At 45.0% G+C, this 18,679-nt stretch overlaps 1 protein-coding gene across 3 annotated transcripts; it reads right to left on the bottom strand.

The window, feature by feature from the left end:
• Positions 1-1,685: 1,685 nt before the first annotated feature.
• On the bottom strand, positions 1,686-17,725 carry LOC132436335 (serpin B8). 3 transcript variants are annotated; one of them, XM_060029188.1, is made up of 8 exons: positions 17,627-17,704; positions 13,869-14,145; positions 12,222-12,399; positions 10,813-10,950; positions 8,429-8,546; positions 6,315-6,457; positions 4,171-4,323; positions 1,689-2,571 (listed from the first exon to the last, which is right to left on the bottom strand). In XM_060029188.1, the coding sequence occupies exons 2-8, from the start codon at positions 13,919-13,921 to the stop codon at positions 2,167-2,169; spliced, it is 1,188 nt and encodes a 395-aa protein (XP_059885171.1). In that variant the 5' UTR covers positions 13,922-14,145; positions 17,627-17,704; the 3' UTR covers positions 1,689-2,166. The 3 variants fall into 3 exon arrangements, with proteins under 3 accessions (XP_059885173.1, XP_059885171.1, XP_059885172.1); XM_060029189.1 differs by lacking the exon at positions 13,869-14,145 and having other exon boundaries at positions 17,627-17,725; XM_060029190.1 differs by lacking the exons at positions 12,222-12,399; positions 13,869-14,145 and having other exon boundaries at positions 1,686-2,571; positions 17,627-17,718.
• Positions 17,726-18,679: the final 954 nt, after the last annotated feature.

The raw sequence follows: 18,679 nt of genomic DNA, 5'->3' as shown, positions 1-18,679 counted from the left end.
AATGTTATTTTAAATTAATTGTTTTCTCTAGTTGTGTTAGTCTTTAACTGGCAGGAGGAGGCCATGAACTGAGACGTATCACAGCTCAGTTATGGCCAAAACAGGTTTGGTGGAACGCAGACACGTGATCAGTCTTCCAAGCAACGTATTATAGTAACTGTCCCTAGTTCATCTCTGTGTTTCCTAGCTGCTTCGCCCTTGTTGTTTATTCTAGGATGGACAGCTATGGAACAAAATTTGGCCAACCTAAGACTATGGTTTTGGGGTTGAGGGGTGGAGCTCTGCTTCAAGTGCTGTGGGGAAAGAAGGAAGCTGACACACTGAGAAACAATAAAACCAGAGATGAAGAAAGAGCCTAAGGCACTTGGGTCCATAGTTCTAGTTATTCCTCAAGCACTTTTCTTAACTTGATACTGGATAATAAATTGCTTTTTTCTAAGTTAGAAAGCAATGTGTTTCTGTCATTTGCCAATGGCAAGAATCAGTGTTGAATGCTGTATTCATTTCCTGTTGATGCTGTAACAAACTGTTATAAACTTAGTGACCTAAAACACCACAGATTCACCATCTCAAAGCTCTGCTAGTCAGAAGTCTAACGCAAGTCTCTGGGCTAAAACCAAGGTGCCTGCAGGGCTGCATCCCTCTCTCAGGGCTCTGTGGCAGAATCCAGTTCCATGTCCTTTCCAGCTTCTCCATCCACGTCCCTTGACGGGGGCCCTTTCCTCCATCCTCAAAAGCCAGCAACAGTGAATCTCTCTGTGCTCTCCCTTGATGGTCACATCCCCCTCTGACCTCTCATTTCTATTTTAGTTTGCTTTCTTTTATGAATGGGATTGAGCATCTTGTCATGTGTTTACTGACCTTTTCTGTTTCCTCTTCTGTGAAGTATCCATTTCATGTCAATTTTTCTACTGGATTGTTTGCCATTTTCTTACAGATTCTTTCATGGCAATATTTAACCACTAAAGGATTTATCCTTTAGTGGTTAAATTTGTTAAACTATCATCTCCTGGTTTGTGCTTATATTTTTATAATTTGTATGGTGTATTTTAAACTTAAAGTACCTGTATTTTAATGTAGTTGATTTTGTCCATTGTTTACCTTAACTGTTATGCTTTTTATATATTGATTAAGAAATCCTTCTTTGGGAATTCCCTGGTAGTCCAGTGGTTAGGAATCCGTGCTTTCACTGACAAGGGCGTGGGTTCAATCCCTGGTCGGGGAACTAAGATCCTGCGAGCCTTGCAGCATGGCCAAAGAAAAAACAATCCTTCCTTTCCCTAAAGTCATACAATATTCTGCTATATCTTCTTGTAAAGCATATAAAATTTTCATTTCTCGTTAAGTGTTTACTATCTCAATAATTGTTTTCTTCTTTTAAATAAGGAATTTTTCCCAGCATACTGTATTGGGCTGTCATTTTCCTATTGACCTCTAATACCAATTCTTTTCTGTTTCACATTTCATATATGAATAAGTACGCTTCTGGGCTCTTCTGTACTATTAATCTGTTTGTCTATCCCTGTGTAAACACCACACTGTATTACCAGGGCTTTATGACAAGCTTCAATATCTAGTAGAGCAGAGCTCTGCAACTTGATCTTTTTCTTTAGAAATGTGTTATAAATTTTGGCCTTTTGCTTATTCATATAAATTTTTAAATAAACTTGTCAGGTTCCATAGAAGCATTGCTAGAATTTGGATTAGAATTACATTACATCAATAGGACAAGTGGGGGAGAACTGACAATTTTTTAACTCAAGGTCTATTCGTGATATGAAATATGTCCATTTATTTTGGTCATCGTTAATGACTGTCAATAGCACTTTATAATTTTCAACATAACAGTCTTGCTTATCTTTTGTTAATTATCATTCCTAAGAACATTATATTTTTAGTGCAAAATCAATTACATTTTCTAACTATTGCATTTTAGATGCATAAAAATGCAATTGACTCTTGTCTAATAATGATACTGTGTACAACTATAGCAGGTATTGCTCTAACCTCTTTATCAACCTATTAAATCCTCTCAACAACTCTGTGAGGGGGTCCTGTTATCATAATTACACTTTATTTTGGCATTCAAACCACTGCATCAATTTGGTCACAGGGAATTTGAAGTAAGGCAGGGTAGGCAGAGTGACGTACAAGGACTGCAGCTCTTTATGGAGAAGAGAACTTGCCGCAGAACAAAATGCTGTTGGTTTCATGGTGCCTGATGAAGAAAAGGAAAGGGTGGTCTGCACAAAATCTTGGCTCAGTTCTGCTGCACCGGGAGTTCCTGACCACCGCGGTGGCCGCAGCTGCCTCCGTGCCCTCCTCGTTGACCTCTACAAAGCACTTGTGCACGACCTTGGACATGGGCACGTTCTTCTTGGCTGACATTCCAGAAAAGTCGGCCTTGGCTTCCTCAAAAGCATCAGTCATTCCTAAACTTCGAAGAAAAGCCTCCAAGTCATAACTCTCCTCCAGCTTTAATCTGGGAAGAAAAACTTGAACTTTATCCTTAGTCAGCTTTTCTGGATTTGTCCAGGCTCTGAACTTCTCATATGTAAGTGCCTTTTCCACCTGAAATAATGAAGAGTTAAATCTTAAAAGCTAGATGACAAGAGCCTGGTACTCACCCATCCCCCCACGCATTAACATCTCCACACACACGCATGACCTGCAGTTAGATGGTGAGATCTAGTCCAAGACAATCTAAGGGATATTTCCTCTTATAAACACACCTGGATTTCCCCTCAAATTCTTGCATTTTCCTTGTTTTATGGACACAAGAACAGTTAGAAAACACCTGAGACAAAGATAGGGTTTTATTTTTAACTATCTGTAGCAAATTCATTTCAAGCATTTTTTTAGTTTAGAAAATTCTCATAACCAATGGATTGTATTCATGCGAAACACTTTACCATGAGTTTGAGAACTTGTTCGACAAAAGGGAGACAAAGCATGGCTCAGAACTCTGATGGATGAAAAATGGGGAAATCAGGGATCATCTGAACGGGAAGGAAGATGTGGATTCTGGGGAGGGGAGAGCAGCAATGGGGAATTCCACAGGACGATTGCTTCTGGCATCCTTGTTTGCCCTCTGCCTGCCCTGGAGTTTCAAAACCTACAAGACCCAGAACTCATTCTGTTTATCCACAGGGAAGAAATAAAGGAGGAAGAGGGGGCTTCCACTTGCGTCCCCACTTCCCTTCACCACCTGGAGTCCAGGTGAGTTCTCCTCTCCCGTGACAGCTGGGTTTGGATGTCAGCTCTATTCCTAGACTCTCCTAATTTTCTTCTCAAGTCGCCGTGACAGAGCTCATCCTTGCTTATGCCAGGACCTTCCTGATTCCATGGAGAAGCCAGGGAGATCAGGCAGGCCCTAGCCTCACAGCGGTGTGCTGGTGTGCAGGCGGTGGGCTGGAGCTGGCTTGTATCTCCGGAGAGAGTCAATTGTTAAACCCTCGGGAGCCTAACTTCAGCCATGGTGGGGGTATTTACACCGCAGGAATCACTAAATATCATAATGCTTCCCCTCCACCCCAGAGAGCCAGATAACGAGCATACTATCACTCTTGTGCCTCCCACCCTACAAAGTTACTTTCCCCCATCCTGAACCCCCACTTTCCGTCACGGGAAGATGTCTTCCTCGTGTCTGAGATAAATTCCTCACCTGTACTTTAGACGCTTGCTCCTCAAGTTGGTCTATGACCAACGGCATCTGCATCACTTGGAATCTTGTTAGAAATGCAAAATCTCAGGCCATAACTCCCCCCAAATAAAAGTCTGCATTTTAACAAGATCCCATTAGGTTAATATGCACATTAACGTTTGAGGAACACGGCCCAGATTCTATCCTTTTCCTGTCCTTTTGTTCAGTAATTATTGGGCTCTCAACTAGACCCTCCCTTCAAAATAAATAATAATGTTCTTATAATTTTGGAAGTCTCTCTTCTAAACTTCATCAAAATTTGTCAATACCAGCAATTCCACTCCTAGTTGTACCCTCAACAGGAAATGCATACACATGTTCACCCAAAGACATGCAGTGGTGTTCATTTAGCACTCCTTAAAATAATCCTAAATTGGAAATTCCTCAAATGCTATCTGGTGGATGGACTTTTAAAAATGAGCTTAGCCTGGATCCATGGACACTCAGACTCATTGCCAAGGGCTTACCACAGCGAGATCTGTGTTGTCATCAGGCAGTAAAATGAGCATACTCAGCACCCCCTCCACATAGGGCAGCTCCAGGACCTGGGCGTGCACCTCCTCCACATACCCCATTTTATATTCAGCTTGCTTAAACATCATCTGCACTGTCTTCTTCTCCTAATAAGAATACAACATTAAAATCAAATTACTGAAAAATGAGCGCAGTGCACTAAAAGATATGTCTGATTCGCAGAATCCCTAGGTACATATAATTATTATTTCTATGCACTTATGCTGATTGATGTTAAGTCTTCATTATTACATATTAGTGTTGAGTATAACATTCTGTTGCCCCAGCAGATCAAGTATTATGAGGCAGGAGAGAATCAATTGATGAATATAGAGAGACACAAAACTATATTATTCTCAGAAGAAATTGTGGTTTTTTTTTTCTCTTTTGAGAAGATGGGTAGAGAAGCACTCCCAGGGACCTTTTAATTAAAAGATTATTTCTCGGGCTTCCCTGGTGGCGCAGTGGTTGAGAATCTGCCTGCCAATGCAGGGGACACGGGTTCGAACCCTGGTCTGGGAAAATCCCACATGCCGCGGAACAACTAAGCCCGGGCACCACAGCTACTGAGCCTGCGCGTCTGGAGCCTGTGCTCTGCAACAAGAGAAGGCCGCGACAGTGAGAGGCCCGTGAACCGCGATGAAGAGTGGCCCCACTCACCGCAACTAGAGAAAGCCCTCGCACAGAAACGAAGACCCGACACAGCCAAAAATAAATTCATTAAAAATATATATATATCTCTAAAAAAATAAAATTATTTCTCCAAGTTAAGGGGAAATTTAACTAATATTCAGGTCTTTAGGCAGAAAGATCTGGTTGGAAAAGGTATATAGGCCAGAGGGAGTTATACTTTTTTTTTTCCCCAATTTATTTATTTATTTTTGGCTGCGTTGGGTCTTCGTTGCTGCGCGCGGGCTTTCTCTGGTTGCGGCGAGCGGGGGCTACTACTCTTTGTTGTGGTGCGTGGGCTTCTCGTTGCGGTGGCTTCTCTTGTTGCGGAGCACGGGCTCTGGGCACGCAGGCTCAGTAGTTGTGGCTCACGGGCTTCGTTGCTCTGAGGCATGTGGGATCTTCCTGGACCAGGGCTCGAACCCATGTCCGCTGCATTGGCAGGCGGATTCTTAACCACTGCGCCACCAGGGAAGCCCCGGGAGTTATACTTCTATTCTGAAAACTTGCTCAATTATATAATTGGCTTTATGGCCTTGCTTTTCTTGAAGGGGGAACCTTGATCAGATGTCTAGGGTCCACCATTTTTAAAGCTCGCATCAAATATATTCTAGATTTATAAATTTTTGTGTAATACACTGTTATCAAGCGGATGGAGGTCAAATTCCAAGCTAACAGTTACTGACCCCAGCCGTTATCATATTCAAAAGTGAATGGAGAAAAGTGTTTTTAAAGTTAGGCATGTAATTCTAGAAATCAAATATACAACATGATGCTATAGTTAATAATACCGTATCAAAAACTGGAAATTTGCTAAGAGGGTAGATTTCAGGTGCTGTCATCACAGAAAATATATGGTAACTATGTGAGGGAAAGATATTTTAATTAGCTTGACTGCGGTAATCATTTCACTATGTATATGTTTATCAAATCCTCACTTTGTACACCTTAAATATGTATAATTTTTATTTCTTAAGAAGTTCCAAGAATAAATAAAAACAAAGCTGGCCTGAACATTTGCTAACACTTTTTTTCTTGTATTAGGAATTGTACAGCCATGAATTCTAAGGCAATAAATAGACACAGTTGTCACTGACTGTTGCAAGAAAGTGTCTAAATACAACAGTGACAGTAAAATACAAACATAATTCCAAGGCTTAGAAGACAGTTTCTTTCAATCCAAATAACATGACCAGAGAGAGAAGATCGATTTGACCAAGGATCCAAAAACAAAATGATCTAACCATTATTTTCGTTTTTCTCTTTCCCATTCCAATAAGAGATATATAGGGGGCATGAAATTCCTTCAGAAATAATAAATTAAGAATCAAGAAAGTGTGAAATAAATTATGTTTTTCCATTCACTCACAACCTTTCCCAGAGTATTACTTTAGAAAGTAGCTGTATATCTGCAAAAATATGTCCCTACCTTGTTGGTTTTAAAGGTCATTCCCCTTGTGTGCTTTCTGTCAAATTGCTCATTCCACTTTCCTTTGAAATAGGTTGCATTCACGAGGACCAGCTTGGTCAGAGGACCGATTGCCCCAGCCCCCAGTATCTCTGAAATCTTTCCTGTAAAGAGTATGAGAGAAAGTTATTGCTATTGGGGGAGAATAAACATTCTTTTACAAAAGTTCTCTTGACACTGAAAGCCGAGGCTTGGTGGAGGAAAGGCTGGATCCTGTAGTTCCGGCTGCCTGAGGAACCGGGGTGATGGTGTTTCATTCTGTGCACACGTACAGCGTAGTGCTTGTCCTTAAACAAGAATCTTGAAGCAGGCAGGTCAACGACCATTTTGCCCTCAATTTATACATGTAGAAATTCAGGTTCAGAGTATTTGCCTGACTTTTTGCCAAGGTCACATAGGCGACCAAGTGGTTGAGCTGAGAAAATAACCCAAGAGTCTCGATTCCAACTGTAAGCTTCTCGACCTTGGCACCATCATTTCTCAGCCACGCCACTACTGGCATTTTAGGCCACATAATTCTTTGTTTGGGGGATGGTCCTGTGTGTTTAGGATGTTTAGCCAGTATCACTTCCCCCAACTATGACAACTGAAAATGTCTTCAGTTATGGCCAGATATCCCCTAGAGGTTGATTCTGATTAAGAATCGTTGCTCTGTGCCCACCTTCAAGTCTCATTTAGGTGAGAAGAGGCTTCCAAAGGATGGGGATACAGATTCTGTAAATGGGAGAAGGCAGCTTCCTGGAGGGAGGGAATGGGGCAAAAGAATTAGGGGGATGCAATAAAGGGGCCCAAATTGAGTTGTCCAATGAGAGCGGAGACAAGGTGATCCCCAACCCCCCCTCCAGCTCTGCTATTCCGGGAAATCTTGGGTGGTCAACCTGTTGGAAGGAAGGGTGTGAGCAGCCGTGGAGGGGGAAGTGGGTGGTGGAGGGAGGGTGAGGTGTGGAGAAGCTTCTGGCTTCCCTAGGTGACTCAGTGCTGCTAGATCAACTGGAGAGCCAGAGACCACTACACACGTGACGTACGAAAATATCAACGTGAAAGGCTCTTCCCTTCCGATGGTCGTTGGCTGCCTGCGTGATCACGGGTATTGTGGCTGCCTGACGTGCAGTGGATGCGCCAAAAGATGGAACGGATGGAATAATGAGTGCCAGGTGGGCATGTGAACAAACGAGTGACGTAACCTCCCCGCCTGCTGACGTCTCTAAATTACGTGCTGAGTACTTAGAGTTCTGAAAAGCACGTCCTTTTTCTCTGCACTCTAATTGAGAACTGGCAGAAATGTTTCTGCTGAGACAGAATGTGTCTGGACAGGGCACCCTGTATGCTCCACAGTAGCTGCACTTCCAGAATCTGGAGCAAATTCAGAAAAGCAAACTTAGCCACAGCCAAGTTCAGAGGGCAGGAGAGGGCTGTGGATGAAACTAGAGCGGCTCACATCACCACTGGGAGGTGACATGAAACGTTGTCCCACCTCAGCTATAACCTAAATGGAATGTCCTGCCCTTAGAGCACGGCAGTGTCCTCGCAGGTAGAAGTTAAATGGGGCAACCAAAGAGGAAGCATTTTTCGGGGATGTTCCATTACCTTCCAGAGGGGAGGGCATCTGAGAGACTAACATTAGGTTTAAGCATTTTTCAGAAATCACCACTTCTTAAGCCCAAGAAAAATATCAGAATTGCATCAATGGCCTGAAAGCCCAGCAAACACACATAAATAGGCCACTGGTTACAGGGTCACAGTGGCCATCCGTGGAGGTCACATCCCAGGTTACAGGGTCACAGTGGCCACCCGTGGAGGTCACATCCCAGGTTACAGGGTCTCAGTGGCCACCCGTGGAGGTCACATCCCAGGTTACAGGGTCACAGTGGCCACCCGTGGAGGTCACATCCCAGGTTACAGGGTCACAGTGGCCACCCGTGGAGGTCACATCCCAGGTTACAGGGTCACAGTGGCCACCCGTGGAGGTCACATCCCAGGTTAGGGTCACAGTGGCCACCCGTGGAGGTCACATCCGGCAATCTCAGCTCTGTGTCCCTCATAACACCACATCTCCTGAAATGAAAATCTCTCACCTTCAGTCTTCTCTGTCACCCAGTCATTTACGTGTTTCCTGCATTCTTCAGTGTCTTTAGAAAAGTTCAGTTCCTCCAGGTCTGCCTGATAGAACTTCTGGCAGGATTCCTTAAAAGCCTACAAATGCAAAATACCTAGTTTGGCCACATTCCACTTGTCAAAGTTTCCTAAAAGTGTGAAAACATTTCTTTCTTAACGTGTTTCTAGCACAAATGCTTGCACAGGGCACCCTGTACTTTAAGACTCATTTATGCAATTAATCAAAATGTATAGACTGCTGGCTTTGTGCCTGGTACAGTGCCAGGTGCTGGACACCAGGGTGAAGACATGACCTTGGACCTGAGGTGGCTCACAGTCTGCTGAGGGAGAAACATATACACAGGATAATTACAATTTTATTTATTTATTTTTTTTGCAGTACGTGGGCCTCTCACTGCTGTGGCCTCTCGCGTTGCGGAGCGCAGGCTCCGGATGCGCAGGCTCAGCGGCCATGGCTCACGGGCCCAGCCGCTCCGCGGCATGTGGGATCTTCCCGGACTGGGGCCCGAACCCGTGTCCCCTGCATCAGCAGGTGGACTCTCAGCCACTGCGCCACCAGGGAAGCCCCTACAATATGTTTTGAGAATACAGACGGCGGCAGCCATGCACAAAACAGCCCGTGAACATTCCTGTCAAACGCTTAAACTCCATATTGACTTTCTGTTTGATTTTGTCTCCCCTACTAGGTGGTCTGACCCTGTTTCACTCATTTTTGTATCATCAGCACCAACCACAGTGTCTGAAATATCCTTAGGGAATGATTGGGAGGCTCCACAGTAGAACTAGATTATCAACAAATCTTACAGGTTCAGTGTGTGTGTGTGTGTGTGTGTGTGTGTGTGTGTGTGTGTGTGTGTGTGTGTGTGTGTGTGTGTGTGTGTGTGTGTGTGTGTGTGGTGTGTGTGTGTGGTGTGTGTGTGTGTGTGTGTGTGTAGGGTATTAGGGAAAACAGTGACAAGGGATGAGCCATGGAATATAAGTTGGGATAAAATCAAGAAGGTTGTTATATGCAATACATTAAAACCCAAGGATAACTCACCTCATGAAAACTTGTTTTCTGATATAATGTGCCTGGCAATGGGCTCCCATCCTCCGCCCATCTCCTGTTCTCAAACATTTTAGCTTCTATAGAAGAAAGAAGAGGTAGAGAGAAGAAGGACCCAAGCAACCAAGAGAAGTGGAGAATGGTTCCCTGTGTCCCCAGTATTCCCCAATTACAGTATTCCAAGGTCAGTCTGATATTCAAAAATGAATATCAATTAACCAGGAGATTCCTGGAATCACGAGTGCTCATCCTAGAAAACCTAACTAGCTGAGGGATCCAGAATCATCTCCAATAATATTTAAGCCCAGAGCAGGCAACCTCCACAGGGTAGCACCCAACAGCAGCTAGAACACGATTGTATCTGAGTCTAACAAAATAACCCTTGGAACTGCTGGCCAATAAGATGGCCAGACTTGTCCTGATCATTCATTAATCTTAAGATAGCATCACTCTGCATATTATGTGGCATAATTTTTTGGACTTCACTTATTGAACAATGGCAGGCTTTTACTGGACTAGGGAGCTTTGGAATTATATGTTGCAGTAAATAGGAACTACCCAGGTTCAAAACCTTATTTTTTATGAACAGATTTTAATTTTAGAAAGATTATTCTGTCAGTAGTGTGAAAAGACTAGGCTGAATTTGGAGAGATCCATTAGGAAACAATTAAAGTAACAGTGTAGAAGATGTCAGAGTCTGGACCCAGGCAATGGCGGTGGTGATTCAGAAGACGGGACAAATTTAAGAGACTTTGCGAGGCCAGCTCCACAGAAACAGCCCAACAATCAGAGATGAGATCAGGGGATGGCGAGAGTGATGTGGTCACTGAGAAAGGGATCGAGGGGGAGAGGCAGATCTGGGTGCAGGAAGATGGACAAATTGAAATTGATATCTGGGAAGATATATCAGAGACAATACTTTTTCAAAGGACACTATTCAGAAGGAATCATAAAATTCAAAATTACAATTACAAAATATATTTCTAAGCACATTTTTTTTTTGCGGTACGCGGGCCTCTCACCGTTGTGGCCTCTCCCGTTGCGGAGCAACAGGCTCCGGACGCGCAGGCTCAGCGGCCATGGCTCACGGGCGCAGCCGCTCCGCGGCACGTGGGATCTTCCCGGACCGGGGCACGAACCCGCGTCCCCTGCATCGGCAGGCGGACTCTCAACCACTGCGCCACCAGGGAAGCCCCAAAGCACATTTTTAAGGCAGCAGAGCTACACTTTATCTCTGCTCTTCTGTAGTTTCTGTATTATTTTCAATTTCTTTTTCATCAGTGTGCGAGCAATACTTACTGGCAGGAAATCGCATGTCTTTTCCCCAAAGAGTCTGTTCGCAGTTCTGAGCAAGTACTGAGGGCCAGATTTGTTCAATTCCATGAGAAGTGACTGGAATCCTTGGTGAATATCTCCACCTTTGTTCAAACAAAGTGCCTGGTAATAGAAGACGAGAACGGCAACTTTTGACATGCCATTTCTCCCCCAAAGAGCTATTTCCAAACAAATTTCTACACTGAAAATCACCGCGAATCCTATTTTAAAATGAGTTTTGTTTAACCGTCTAGCACAGGGTTCCTCAACCTGGCAGTACAGACTTTTGGGGCCACATACTTTGTTGGGAGGCTATCCTGCACATCCTAGGATATTTAGCTGCATTTTTGGCCTCTGCTCACTAGATGTCAGTAGCACCTCTTGGTTATGACCACCAACTCTGTCCAGACTTTGTCAGCTGTTCCAGGGAGGAAAAATCGCCCCCAGGTGGAAAGCCCTGCTCTAGCAGATTTATCTATGCCAAGAAGACAGCACGTAATAACTCAGGAGGGAGACAGAACAGAACAAACAGGTAGCGGGAATGACCCACAGAAGACAAGATGAGCAGAAATGTTTCATTAGCAATTCCACAGAAGTCCTCCAGACCAGACTGTGACTTAAATGTCAGGTCAGAGTGAGAATCAAGGCTGTTCCCTTATCTCCCAACAACCCCAGTCCAAAGCCTCATTCCTCCAGGGAGCTGGAAGAAAGAGCCACCAGGGATTCAACTGTGGCCGTGGACACGCTTCTGGGGGGTGTCTGCGCACCCCGCTATTAGTGGGAACATGTGTATATGACAGTTTTCTCGGATACATTCACCAGACAGTCAAAGAAACTAAGACATAAATAGGGGAAGGTCCACTTTCCTAAAGTAATATCCACTACTTCATTGGTAGCTAAGCGCACATATAACCCATTTCAGATCAATCAGATAATATATTCCCTCTAAAAAACTCCAGAAGATGTAAGTCCTCATTTGTGTTGCATTCGTCTTCCACTTATGCATAATTGTACACTAGAAACAACCGACTTAACAAAAAGGTTCATTTACACAGTTGCATTTCAATTTGAAATACAATGTTAGCAAAAGTTTAAAATAGAACAAAGTGGAAATTCTTGGCCTTTTTGTGGAACAGAATTTTAGTTCACCTTTCTTATCAAAAATGCAGAAAATAACGTAGTGACTTGATTTCTCCCACGAAAACTAGCAGGAGATTCCGTCTTACACAATTCACCTTTCCACCCATGTCTGCTTTCTCTCCCTCACCACGGTGCCCCTCCCACCTCCCAGCCTCACTGGCTACCATCAGCTGGAGTGAAGGATGAACAGACCAGCTCTATGAAAGCACAGAGGAAGCCCGCCCTTGGTCTTCCTTTGTGGTGGGCACGCATACCTGGGACATCTGCGCCGCAGTGTTTCCTTTGGCCCCCATTAAGACCATGGTCAGGGCAGAGGAGAGGCTCAGGGGAGAGAAGAACACGTTTCGCAGGTTGTCCTTTTCACCCAGCAGTTTTAATAAGTTGATGGCAAAAGTGCCATTTGCTTCACAGAGATCATCCATCAGTGAAGGTCTGTACCCAAAGCACAGCACAGAAGCACGTTAGCCATGCCCTCCACTCGCCACTGCGCACTAGTCACTAGTCACACCTCCAGCCCTGTCTGTGGACACTGGGTATGGGCAGCAGAATAACTGCATCCCCAGACATCCATGTTGAATCTCCAAAACCTGTGGCGATGTTATCTCACATGTGACTGAACTAAGGACCTTGAGATGGAGTCACCTGCATCATCAGGTGGGTTCAGTGTAATCACAGGCTTCTTATAAGAGGAAGGCAGGAGGGTCAGAGCCAGAGAAGGAGAAGTGAGGATGGACGCAAAGGTCAGGACGGTGTGGAGACACAGAACGCAGGCAGCCTCTGGGAGCTGCAAAAGGCAAGGGAACGGACTCTGCCCTAGAGCCTCCAGACTTACAATGTAGCTCTGCCAATATCTTACGGACTTCTGACCTCCAGAACTGTAAGATAAATCCCCCTATGACTAATAGTTCTTCAGTTTGCTGTCTCTGGCGTAATTTATAAGCAATGTTCTATGAATTATAATATACTATAAATAAAAATGACATTTCTGTCACGATGTCACATGAAAACAGCCGGATGGATTTCAACAGATTTTGGAGGGTTTTTCTGGGATGGTCTGCCCTAAAATGTGGGCTCCTGGGAAGACACGAAATTTACTTTAAATCAGAAGGACTCGAAAACAATACACCATTTTCCACTGGAGCTGTTGAAACTGGTCTGGGAGCTGTAAAGGGAGCCCCTGGGCACGGAGGTAGAACATGAAGCCCAAATCTCCAGTCATCAGACGCACACTTTGAATCAGGCACTAATTCTGGATCCAGGCTTCACTTTCCCCCCCAGCTTGACTAAACTTTAGACAAGCTTCTTCCTGCCTCTGGTGCCTGACCTCTCTTTCCTTAGAGCACTTACTTTAGGCAATTTGTCATCATAATTTCTTCCTCTGCTCCTTTGAGAGGTAAACATTTTGAAAAGCCTCTTTCCTATTTTACAGCCCAAGACAATCCTTCTCAAGTCCCTAGCAGCCATCCCTTTAAAATGTAATTGTCAAGGAAGATCGTCTCCGTGGGATGGTGGGAGCACAATCGCAGCAGGCACCTTGCTGCAAGTTGTGAAAAGCTTTTGCAGCGTATTAATTTTTATACTTTTAGAAAAATTTTATAAATGTTGCATTTATTTCTATTAAACCTTCTAGAAACCTGGGCTGCTAGTCAGTAAATTACTAAAGTTCATCAGCTCATCTTGTTTTCCCTGAATCTCTCTGCTGTTACAGTTGAAGACATTTTGGAACATAAAAGGACAAATCGTCACCCATAATCCCATGATGCTATAAGCTATTTTTTCTATTATGCTATCTTTTTTTCAATTGGTATGTATATTTGTAACTCAAAAATTGTAAAGCTACACAAGAAAAATATGTTCCAATTTGGAAAATTAGCAAACAAGAAAAGTACTGGAAACTCCACCTAGAGATAAGGGTCATCATGCATGCGCTCATTTTTATAAACAGATGGGCCATTCCCTGGTCCTTCTTCTTTCAGTTCCCCAGTGGACTAGAAGGGCCTCCTGCAGCAGTCTTGAAAGTATATTTCATTTCGACTTGGAGGGGGTGGGTCTTCTGGGCCTCAAGGGCAGGAGGGGAAAGTGGGTGGGGAACACAACTGTTTTAACCGGAGCCTCTTCACTGTTGAATGGTTCCTTTGAAGCTTCCTTCTAAGATATTTTTTTCAAGAGGAGATGTCTCTGGTTTAAAAGAAAAAAAAAGGGTGGTGGGGAAAAAAAAAAAAAAAGAAACGGTGTGAAGTTCACACTCTAAATATAAAACAACAGCCCAAACCAGTGCACATTCTTTAAAGTTTGAAAAAAATGTATTAAAACGTCAACCAGGGGCTTCCCTGGTGGCGCAGTGGTTGGGAGTCCGCCTGCCGATGCAGGGGACGCGGGTTCGTGCCCTGGTCCGGGAGGATCCCACATGCCGCGGAGCGGCTGGGCCCGTGAGCCATGGCCGCTGAGCCTGCGCGTCCGGAGCCTGTGCTCCGCAGCGGGAGAGGCCGCAGCGGTAAGAGGCCCGCGTACCAGAAAAAAAAAAAAAGTCAACCAAGAAAATACAACAATGGCACAATTTGAAAACAGTGCTCTATACTTAACAGGTCATTTAATAGAGGACACAGTGTTAAGTTCCTCACTGCCCTCACTTTAGTAAGTCCCTCCAGAGCCGTCAGCTGCAGGGCTTGAACCCGAGGGCTGCAAGGCTGATGTGTCTGCAGTGGGCAAGTCCCATCGCAGAGCAAGCCTTAGCCTGCCTCCAGGCCACTTCTCACCCCACATTTCCTCACCTTACACTTGAGGATGTTTCGGAAAATAAAAACCTAGGAGCCAGGAGGGATATTCAAACTTGATAGCACTGCGCCTACCAGAAGGTGGCACCAAAGAGACTCAAAGAAGGAAAGAATTAGGTAAACTGGAGATGAAAGACAGGAATAAATTTGGATTTGATCTTACATGAGCATAAGAGTTTTGACCTGTGGACTGAAATAAAAAATGCACAACGTGAGATTAAGTCGTGAGCTAAGTTTTATTCGGGGGTCTTACTGAGGACTGTAGGCTGGGAGCCAGCCTCTCAGAGAGCTCTGAGGAGGTAGGGGGAGAAGCATGATCTTAGGGAATGCACGCAGGCAGACATACATATCAGTAAAGGGTTACTGCTAGTCACGAGGACCAGATATCTCAGTTAGTGATTTTAGTGCTTTCCTACGTAGGAGAAGTGCAAGCATCTGGGTTCATTAAAATTTTTTCCTGCGATACCTCTCTCTAAGGAGGCTGTTTTCCCAAAGCACAGAGTGCCTCATCCTGTTTTTCATCCTGAATTCCTTTCAGCGTGCACTGTAGGTCAGTGACTGCAATGGCTAATGACTTGATCCTTGTAGAACTGGATGGCGGGCAACGTTCTTTGTTTTACAGGAACCAAGGTGAAGCAGACATAAGCTTGGGCTGATGAGTGTGTGAGTGTGTGTGTGTGTGTGTGTGTGTGTGTATAGTTGTCCAATCTGAAAAGGCAAAGGAATGAACTGGAATATCACATCAATTTCCTCTTTACATTGTAACTGCTCTTAATTGTAAATGTCTATTTCTGGTTTCTTCCATATTGCCTCTTTCTTCATCTCATTTCCTCACCTCCATTCCTTTCCAACATCCAGGTGCTGGTCAGCAGCAGAGTACTTCCCATCAGCATCTCACCCCCAGCACTGACACACCGTCACACACACACACCAGTGCACCTCTCAGATGTGCCCCAGCTCACACCAGTGAAAAGATTTTATTTCCAGCTAGTAAAATGGATTGGCATTAAACTCGTTTTCCTTTTACAGGTGAAAAACAAGGTCAGAACAATTAAATACTGTCCTCAGGTCTCAGAAGAAACTGACAGATTCAGCCACAAAAGCAAGCCTTCTGCTTCCAAGTAGTTGTCCCTCGGTATCCATGGGGGATTGGTTTCAGGACCCCCGTGGATACCAAAATCCAAGGATGCTCAAGTCCCTTATATAAAATGGTATAGTATTTGCTCGTAACCTACACACATCCTCTTGTATACTTTAAATCAGCTCTAGATTACTTACAATCCCTAATACAATGTAAAGGCTACGTAAATAGTTGCCAGAGGGCGCAAATTCAAGTTTTCCTTTTTGGAACTTTCTAGAATTTTTTTCAAATACTTTCCATCTGCTTTTGGTTGAATGTGCAAGTGCAGAACCAGTGATAGAGGGGAGGGCTGACTGTACTCAGCATCATTCTCTCCTGGGGGCCTTGAATGCCTGTCATCTCCCTGCTCCACTCCCCCATCCCATACTCACATCCCAAAGTGAATCTGTTCAAAGAGCACTTATGTCCAATTGTCCTTATATGATTTTGAAGAAAAAAAATAAAAAACAAATGCCATAATTCCTGACTGGGAGCTCCCACCCTTGGGGAGATACACATGCATGAATGCATGGTTTCAAGCTGGCTGTGCACTCCGTACCAAGAAAACCGACAAAGTGCTAAGGAAGCCCACAGTAAAGCAGAATGAATTCTCTTTAGGAGTTCAGGAGAAGGGAAACAGGACTGGGCAGGAGCTCCTGAAGGTGGTGAAAGAGGGAGGTGAATGTTAGGGCTGTGGCTGCGGGATACGCAGGTACAAAGAACGTAGAGGAAGGCCATGGTTTGTGCGGGGACCCAGGGCCCTGGGTGGGTGTGTCTCCTGTGAGAGAACTGATGCGTGAGGCAGGAGGGGCCCCTCACGCCAGGTTTAAAGGTTTGGACTTGAGCTATGGTCTGGAAAGCCAGGAACGGTTTTCAAACAAATGCTATACCTAAGTTTTAGAAAAATATTGCGTCTCACCATTTGGTGGGTAAAAAGGCTGTGGACCCTGCCGGAAATTTCTGCACTAAAGACTAGAAGATGGAACTGTCAGGCTGGGTGACTGGGAGGGAGGGGAGGGGAGGGAGGGAGGGGAGGGGAGGGGAGGGGAGGGAAGGAGGGAGGGAGAAGAAGAAAAAGAAGAATGAGAAGTTGGAGGAAGTGGAGAACAAGAGGAGGGGAGGGGAGGGGAGGTACGCGCAATAAGCTGGATCGCAGAGAGGACAGGGACTTGTGCTGTAGGTGGCATTGACCCAGCACCTCTGCGAACTTGCCCAAGGCTCCATGCAAACTCCGGGCGAGGAGGCAGTGGGCGCCACAGTCTTCCTGCTGACCCTGCGGTCCTCCCACTCACTCTCTCCAAAGTTCCCGCCCATCCATCTCCGGGAACCGCCGCCCAGGCTCGGGTTCCCGGCCACGCCCTCACTGCCAGCAAATCGCAGCGCAGCGGCGGCAGCAGGCCGCTCGGCCCTTCCACTCCGGAGACCACCCTCTGACCCAGGGCGGGTCTGCGCACCGCGCACCTGCGCTCGGGTCTCGGAGCCCGGTCCTTGGAGACTCACTTTCGAGCCCCAGACCAAGCGGGCCGGGGGCCCAGGGTACGGCGGGGGCCAGGGCGACCCCAGCCCCGCAGCTCTCCTGCCCGGATACCTCCTGCCGTCGTTCCCCTAGTCCTCTCCTCCTCCTTTCCCAACCCCTGCGTCTGCCTCTGGCCTCCCTTCCTCGCCTCCTCGCCCCCTTCCTCCCTTCCTCTCTCCGCAGGAACTCTAGGCTACAGGCGGCCGCCGTGGGAACCTGAGGGCTCGGGAGCCCTCCCAGCCCTGGTACCTGGGAGATTCCAGATGTTGCTGCGGCCGCTGCTATTCCAGCTTGGTGGATGCTTCACGTCCGCTTTGCTTTCGGGCCGGCTTCCGGCGGTGACTCAGAGCACCGGCAGATAGCGCTGCCCTGTGCAATCTCTGACTCCGCACTCCCAGGCTGGACTTCCGGTCGGAGGCTCAGGCTCGCGCGCACCCTCCTGCCGCGGCCTGAGAGCAGACGGCGTGGCGGGGGAGGCAAGTAACCCGTCCCCTGAGGGTGTTTGGGGAAGACTTAGCCAGTTGGGGCATTGGTTTGTTTTCCTGGGTTAGTACGCGTGTATGCAAGAGCAGCTTCAGAATCGGAACTCCGCTTTGAAAATTAACTAAAAGCAAAACCAGAGGTTAAATCTTCCTAAAGCCAGTGGTTTCCAAACTGTTTTGGTAGGACGTCCCATCAAAACAATTTTTAAGCATGCGTCTCCACTATCGAATTTACATGTACTTTATGCTAAATACTAATATATTATGCACGCTATAAAACACGTAAACAAAAAATTTTAAGATAACAAAAACACTTTTATTAGAAGTACATTTTTGTGCTTACCAAAATTATTTTAAAATTTAATGAGATCAATGTAATTGAATATATGTTTGCCTGTTTTAATCTTAGTTTAAAGCTTTGAAATACAGTAATTTGAAGACCTGGTTTAAGTTCAGTTTATTTCTAAACTTGGATTGATAGCTATCATAAGAAAAGGCTTCTCAGGAAATGGGTTGATTTAAAAATGGAATAAAGCCATTATTAGTTGTACTTACTAAACACTGACATTTGATTTTCATCCACATACTAATTATGCAAAGATTTCTGGTTAAAATCTAACTGGTAAAAATCTCTTTATCCTCTTGAAAATCATTTGTTCTTGCAAACCAAAATTTTTAAACTATCATATTTTAAATATTTTTGACAGTTTGAAGCCCACCAAATCTTTTCTCTTTCTAAGATTTTAATGAAGTTTAGAAAATTGTTTCCAAGTTTTTAAGTGCCCAAATATGAAATTGTTAATATCTTTTTAGCAATAAA

This window comes from Delphinus delphis, chromosome 13, assembly GCF_949987515.2.
Source record: "Delphinus delphis chromosome 13, mDelDel1.2, whole genome shotgun sequence".
NCBI classification, from domain to species: Eukaryota; Metazoa; Chordata; class Mammalia; order Artiodactyla; family Delphinidae; genus Delphinus; species Delphinus delphis.
This window is presented reverse-complemented; position numbering and strand designations above follow the sequence as displayed.

Coding starts and splice junctions, on each gene's coding strand:
- LOC132436335 (XM_060029188.1), bottom strand. CDS start 13,921: ATGGCCCATCTGTTTATAAAAATGAGCGCATGCATGATGACCCTTATC. Junction 6,458..8,428: donor GGTGACAGAGAAGACTGAAG/GTGAGAGATTTT, acceptor TACTCTTTACAG/GAAAGATTTCAGAGATACTG. Junction 2,572..4,170: donor ACAACACAGATCTCGCTGTG/GTAAGCCCTTGG, acceptor TCATTATTTCAG/GTGGAAAAGGCACTTACATA.